Below are 7,596 nucleotides of genomic sequence, written 5' to 3' on the forward strand. Positions count from 1 at the left end.
CGGAGACAAAGTTAAATGATAGATGAATTTAGTGAGACTCGGCAGCACACCTTGACTCGGAGACTAATTTAACTGTTGACATTCTGTGACTTATCACTCTCTCTGAGCAGTTTCCACCTGCCGTAATTTCACTCCGGCAAATCACTCCACCTGCCGTAATTTTGTGTAAAATTGTAAGATTGATTTGCTATGACAAATTGAACCATTCACTGTTTGTTAGAAGATTGAGTTATTGTTCGCTAGAAATGAATAACAACGGTATCGAAAGCAAGATTAATTTTTGTTACATTTCATGATATACGTATTTTCCGATTCTTTAATACAAATTTCAATTTGATGGATTCTCAACTGCACAGTCCCAAAAGGTCTACCTGTTTAATGACTCATATTATTTATTAAAATTTTAAAATCTCTGTTCCCAACTGTCAGTAAACATGATAAGATTACAGGCTGAGAGTCTTTGGAAATATTTTTATATTTTTTATATTGTAGAAAACTTACTCAGATCGGAAAGTTCAGACAGCCGAGCTTCAAAGTTAACTTCAATTTAACCAGAGATTATATGATACACGGACAGCTTTTAATCAATATCATTATTATTATTACATTAAATTTTAATATGTTATATGTATTTATACCGTTAGAAATACATGTAAAAAAAGAATTTACAAACAAACATTTTCAAATTTTTGTCGATAGTTGTTGCTAAATTAAGAGGTTAAGAATACGTTTTTGTACAATATATGTACAAGTATACAGTTTTTGATTGTTTACATTTTAAATTCAAAAGTTTTACGAATAAAAGTTACCATTTATTATTGACTGGGAGAATTATAAAAATTCGAAATTGGTCTAGTTAAGGAGTAATTAAAATTATAATCTTGAGAGTGAAATCTTTAAAAACTTCCATTTAAAACTTGTAAATTTTTAACTGAGCTACTTTTGTTGTTTTACCAGCCGCCTTTAGTTTTCAAATCAAAACCGCCCACACAACAATATACGACGCTAAATTTTAATATAATTCTCGTAATTGCTGCTGTAAATAAATAGCTTACGGTGAACTTTTAAACTCTCATGTCTTTCTTTTTGATCCGAGAGTAAATTGTCTTCCTCGAACTCTAGCTTAGCCATGTGCGTAGTTATCGAGGTTTTGACGATAGACAGCAGGCTATTGCTGTTAATAACAATTCGATACTACAGAGTCCATGGAAGGACCTGACAGAACGTAACTATAGCCATTACCAAAATGACAAACTTCTCTTTCTTTTGATCTTTTAAATCCAAATCAGTAGTATTCTATCTAGGATCAAAAGGAACTTATACGTACAGTAGTATGTATCAAGTTTAAAGTCTCTGATACCTTTATATAAAGAGTTATCCCCGGGCAAGCAATGACACAATATAAAAAAAGGTGCAGTCGGGCCCCTGATAAGTTATGAGTTTTTCGTTATACCTCAATTTAACCATTTAAATCGTAAATTGTAATGTATGAAATACTTCATTTGTACTACTGTTCTGCAATTGAAAATTAGCACAAACTCATTAACGTTTACTAAAAGTTTAACAACGCCATCTGAAAGTAGGATCTTTCATCCTATGTTTTTAGAATAAACTAATATTTATGATCTAAAATATTGAATTATTGGAGTTTAGACAAGCAATAAGTAACACATGCATGTATTTTTGCTTATAAATTAGTTCCAATTTTGAAAGATGTTACTTTATTAGTAAGTAATGCGTAATTTGAATTGTGAAAAAGGTAATAGACTAGTACAAGAGACAAAGTGCAAAATAGCAAGTCCTTTATTGGACTGAAGTGTCGCTTACGTATACGTTGTCAAATTGTAAAGCTAGAGCAACTGAGCTTTGAGGAAAATAATTTAATAAGCTTTTTAAATTTTAAAAACAGCTTTCTGACATAGTTATCCTTTTTTGACATGCACTGTTTTTTTTTTTTTTTTTTTTTTTTTTTTTTTTTAAATTGAGTTTGAACTTCCTCCAGTGCAGGCGGCCTTTGTTATGTTTTATTCACATAGTTTCGAAAGATCACTAGTTGTCACATATAGATTTCTGACAGTGCAAAATCTAACACAGTGTTTTATATGGTATCGAAACACAATATACTTGTATGAGGTTTATTATGAGTTGTCGTTAATTTAAAAAATTTAGTTTAGAGTATTCACATTTAAAATATCTTTGATAGAGAAACCATAAAATCAATCTAATGAATAAAAATCCAGATTCCACGCAGTTCCTTCAGTTAGCTCTTGTAATACTTGTTTCTCTAAAACAATACGGCAGACACCTGCCATTTAGAACTTATTTGCTCACCAAACCACATATTTCCATTTAAAGTTACAGCACACTATAAATTCTGTTAGATATTAGAACAGAACATTGTTTTCTGCCAAAGTAATTTGTGCGCTAAACCGACATATTATCTAAAACGAACAGTGTTTGATGTCTCAACAATATTTTTTATAACAACAGTTTTTTTCTTTGTTGTGTCCCTCAGGAATATTTTCCCTCGAGAAACAATTAGAATCAGGGTTCGCAGCAGAAGGAAAGCCCGAAATACCCTCATTTTGGGCTCCATGTTTTATTATAATCCACAAAATACTTGGCAGTACTAGAGTAAAATAAATAAAAGTTTCTCCAAGCTTGAACTTTATGAGTTTTACACCTTAGGCCTTACTGATTCACTTTTGAAAAATAGTCTTGATACGATAGGTTATTATGTTATACCTCTATAGAGACGCTCTTCCATTCCGAAGGAGTCATGGACACCCCCGGGACAAAACTTGCTAAAGAAAATGCCTATGCTAATAAATCGCTATTGTGATGTAGTCAATTGGCTGCCTCCAATTTCTTAGATGGCAGAGTTTCATGGAGGATACCAGATCACCCTTGGATGGTGGAGAGATATAATTGGCAATGGGAAAATGAATACTGTTTACACAATTTTTCCCAATTTTCAGATTTTAATTACCGAAAATTTTAAGTATATCAGTTACAAGGTTGAAGTATGCGAGGCGTAGCTGGCTTCGTTGAGATTACATGTAACATTTCAATTATATGAGTCATATGATTCTCAAGACGTCCTGCGGAGGGACAGCCAATCATAAAAGTCCACAGCTAGTACAGTAGTAGTAGTAGTGTAGTGTTTTTACAGCTGGTTACATTAATGTAATAAGTATTATAAACAAAATAATTGTCTACATTCCTTCAGCAGACAATAGAGGTATTGGTTACATATGAGCAATCATGTAGTTTAGGTCCTTTATGTAAAAATGAAGTTTCAAACAAAATTTAAAATCCAGGAATAAAAACTTTCTCGAGATATTTTTGATACATTTACTTTTGTACATAATAAATTACGTCTCATTGGTGTTTAAATGATAAAAGTATACATAACAAACCAGTCTAGAGATGATGTATGTGGTGGGATCGAGATACATGTGTAATACGCGACATAAGAGTTGAAATGTCATACAATTGTTCTCAGATTGCTTAATCACTTATTTATTCCACTACTTTCTCGTTCATAGTTGTCTATAAGAACACGTAACGTGAACCACCACCAAACATACTTTACTGTTTCTAATAGAAAATAAACCTCATTTTAAGTCTATCGGTAAGTTCGGTTTCGAGATACGGTGCAGACAGACAGAAATGAAATTTTCCCAGTTATTCGAAGCTTCGCTAACGCTTAGTAAATTGCCGCCAAGTGTGGTATCCAGCTATGGCCAGTAATACTTGTATGTCTCTATAACTACAATACTTTGTGGTACTTACTTTAAAAAGTTTTAAATTTGATAAAAATTGTCCAGCTACGGCTGGTCGAAGACGAAGTAGAGATAACTAAGATAAATATTCCTCCAAAGTAAAAAGAAATTACCGAAACAGCAGACTATAATTCAGATTAGTGATATCCAGCTTTCTCTCGAATCAAGCAAAGAATTTATACCTAAAATTAGAGCCCACTATCAATTCAATTAATTAGTCTTGTAAAAAAGAACTTATTCTTTAACTAGCATGTATGTTTTTAAGGATTACTTGTGGACTATGTAGAATAATGAATGATTTATAAAAAAGTGCTAAATTAGAAAAAAGGTGTTAAAAAGGACAATTTATTCAAGGCAATTGATTAATTTTCTTAGTGCCACCGCGAAACTTTTATAACTCATACTGTCAACGCTTAACCATTGAGCAAGCAATGATTATTTCCATTACATGATAAGCATTTTCTTTGAAAGCTTCTAGCCTTCTATTACTTAGTATAATATCGAATAGAAATTGACTAATCAATAAAGCGCTTACTCCAATTACTTACGCAAGTTCTGAGAACAAAGTAGAATATAGAAAGGCTTTAGCGAAATCTCTTACAAAATCCTGCCTGATATTTCAAAAAAATGAAAAGTTTCCCTGATGAGTTGCTTAGATTTTGTCGAATAGTTGGAGGTCTGCCAGTGGTATGTACTTCTTCAGCCAGAGGAATCAAAGAGCTCACATTTTCCAATACAGGATTCCTGTGGAGCATAACCTTAGTCATACTCCAAGAATCTCTATCAACCATCACTACGTATTTCATAACAAAATTGGATGATCTTTTACTGTATTCGTTGGACAGATCCATTGCCATTATAATAACACTGAATATGGTCTCCCTACAAGTGGTGGCAGCTGTCATATTCTTCAGCTCCGCATGGAAGTACCCAAGACTCTTCAAAGTCTTTGATACTCTTGAAAGAGTCTACCAGGATCTGCAGCACAAGACATCAGACGTCAAGCGCACAGTGAAGTTTTTGGGAGTCTACGCTGCTGCACTAATGTCAGTCACCTCTTCTGAGCGAATGGTTCGTATGAGTTACAATGGGACAACTTTCGAACAACAATTTTTATTCGCAACGTTCTTCGTCACCACGACACTGCTATACTGCTCCCAAGCTGCCCTGCTCGTCCACTTCACACATGTGGCTCAAAGTATCGCAGAGTCCTTTGAAATGGTGAACGCCAAGATTGAGATAGCAGTCACAAGCCCTGCCAGTGTTGACGGCACCCACACAAGATGTAAGCATAATGATTATTCGACGCAGTTTGATATATAACAAATAATATATAACAGAATAACAAATTATACATAACTTAAACTGTACAAATCAGGAAACCATTAATAATACTAACAATTATACGACTATCTTAAACAACAAATTTGACATCAACTGTTACGTAGAATATATTTATAAATTTCAAATTTCAACCAAAATGTGAATAGAAGAATAGAGATTCATCATATATAATGAATATTAGCCTACATTTCAAAATTAGCTAATGTATTATTTCAGTATTCCCTTAATTTATTTGATTAGATTGGTTTAGTACGTTTTTAATTTTGGATAATGGAACGAAATTTTGGCAAACATTTTTGATTTGTTCACTACATGTTTAGTTTTGTAATTTATAGTTTCATAGCTCAATTATTTCTTCCCGTTAGTTAACTGCTATGAGGAATTGTTTTGCATGTAAGAGTATTTTGTGATTTTTAGCCACTATGCAGTCTAAAATCAAGAAACTGAGGACTCTGATGAACACCTACTGGATGCTGTGTGACGCCGTACACCAGGCTAATGTCTTCTACTGCGATCAGCTGATGGCCGTTACCTTCTCCTCATTTGTCCACATCACTGTCACGTCTTACTACTTTTTCCTGCTCCTCAAAACTAGTAAAGTGTTCATTATGATTAATGAAGGAGCTTGGATCTTGCTTCACATCTACTACGTAATGCTGTTGCTAAATTCAAGCACGGTCGTTACCAACAAGGTAAATATTATATTTTGACATTCTACCATAAATTTTACATGTTTTTGTTTTTGAAACATAACACGGAATACGTTTTTATCACTGTGAGATCAAAAAAGTATAATTATAAAAATTGCTTGTTTTCTAAATACCGTTTTTTATCCTTAAGGACTTTTCCTCATCCAGGTAAAGAGGGTCGTTGACACATCTTTTGGAGTCTATGAACTATTCAAGATTTGTTCAATACAATGATACTGCTTTCGGAGATGTGACAGATTTTTATATTTCAAATATATGATATTGTTCTAGGCTGACGAGACAGGACAGACAATCTGCAAGTCGATCAATACGGACTTGGACACAAACTTGAGAAAACAGGTAATTTCTCATAGATATTTAATCACTGACTCGAACAATTTAGTACGGTTTAGTAATGGTCTTGGTCTTATCGTAATAATTTATTGGAATGTTATTAGAAGATTTAACAAGATTAAAGTCCGAAGTTGCTTTTTTTATTAGCGTTTTAGTGCAAACGTGATGAAAATATGTAACTATCTTTGTGAGTGTTTTCCAGCTTGAAGGGTTTCTCCTTCAATTACCTCACCACAACGCAAGATTCTTTGCTCGTGGATTTTTCCCGCTGAACAACGAGACCCTCAAAGCGGTTAGTGATGACTTTTTATTAATATATTTTATTATACATTTTCTAGTAATTTCGATGATAGCAATATACGATCATGTATACATTTTTTATACTCAATATAAGTTTCTTTCTTACACATATATTTCTTAACAAGATAAACTGACTGCTACCAAATATGTACAAGATTTATATGTAGACTGACAGCGTGTTCTGTCTGTACAGATGGCTGGAGCGGTGACAACTTACCTGGTGATATTGATCCAGTTCCAGACTGAACCATCATCCACCTAGACTTAATAAGCCTAAGAGTTAGTAAAAAAGTACTGAATATAAACCTAGACTTCTGTTCATCTTTCATTCACGTGGTAGTATTGAATGTATTTTAGTAAAAACTCTGATTACTAGATTTATTATTGTATTTACAATCATGCTGGCAATTAAGTTTGTGTTAAATGTTCAATGAGTTCTTTAACTCAATAAGTGTTTGTTCAAATTTGTAATGTAGGTTTTCATAAATAGTATTACACTGATAAAAATAACATGTTGCTTATAATCTTAAACCAATTTTGTGAATTTGTGTATTTATTCCAATGTTTTGTTCTTTTATATTGAAATCTTCTTTATCTATGCATTAATCTAAATTTATAAAAATAACAGTTTAATTTTATAAATTTTACATTTTAACTTTCATAACAATTTTACAGTAAGTAAATTCAAGCATTGTTTACATGAAATAATATTTTAATTTTTCCTTTTAAAAAGTTGTTTATTCAAATGTATTTTTAGGTAGCTGAGCCTAGAAATGGTCTATACAATAGAACTATATGTGTATACGTGGAAACCCTAATACACAAATTAGGCACGCATTACTTCTTGAATTTTGAAAATGTTATATTATTTGGTGTTATGGAATACCTTATTTGCTCTTATGGGCTAAGCGTTCGCAAAGATTATAGCTAGGGTGACTGGACTAAATCTTGTTTCTGTATGTCTGTCCGCACTACGTATAGAATACAAAATTATCTATAGATCAAAATTACGTATAAAGCATCTTTTATTTGTGAGGACCACTGAGTTCAGTCATGGTGTAAGTCACTTTATAGGATTTAATGAGCGTTTGATAATATTTTACTTTGATCTTATGGGTAATGAA

At 32.5% G+C, this 7,596-nt stretch overlaps 1 protein-coding gene across 1 annotated transcript; it reads left to right on the forward strand.

The window, feature by feature from the left end:
* Positions 1-4,658: 4,658 nt before the first annotated feature.
* Positions 4,659-6,734, forward strand: LOC124368081 (gustatory receptor 68a-like). Its single transcript, XM_046825356.1, has 5 exons — positions 4,659-5,070; positions 5,547-5,821; positions 6,110-6,178; positions 6,375-6,464; positions 6,666-6,734. The coding sequence occupies exons 1-5, from the start codon at positions 4,659-4,661 to the stop codon at positions 6,732-6,734; spliced, it is 915 nt and encodes a 304-aa protein (XP_046681312.1).
* Positions 6,735-7,596: the final 862 nt, after the last annotated feature.

This window comes from Homalodisca vitripennis, chromosome 8, assembly GCF_021130785.1.
Source record: "Homalodisca vitripennis isolate AUS2020 chromosome 8, UT_GWSS_2.1, whole genome shotgun sequence".
In the NCBI taxonomy this organism is placed as follows: Eukaryota; Metazoa; Arthropoda; class Insecta; order Hemiptera; family Cicadellidae; genus Homalodisca; species Homalodisca vitripennis.

Bases quoted from the DNA above. Each gene is read 5' to 3' on its own strand.
- LOC124368081 (XM_046825356.1), top strand. From the start codon at position 4,659: ATGGTCTCCCTACAAGTGGTGGCAGCTGTCATATTCTTCAGCTCCGCA. The intron at 6,179-6,374 runs GTAATTTCTCAT...AGTGTTTTCCAG, and splicing joins ACACAAACTTGAGAAAACAG to CTTGAAGGGTTTCTCCTTCA. The intron at 6,465-6,665 runs GTTAGTGATGAC...CTGTCTGTACAG, and splicing joins ACAACGAGACCCTCAAAGCG to ATGGCTGGAGCGGTGACAAC.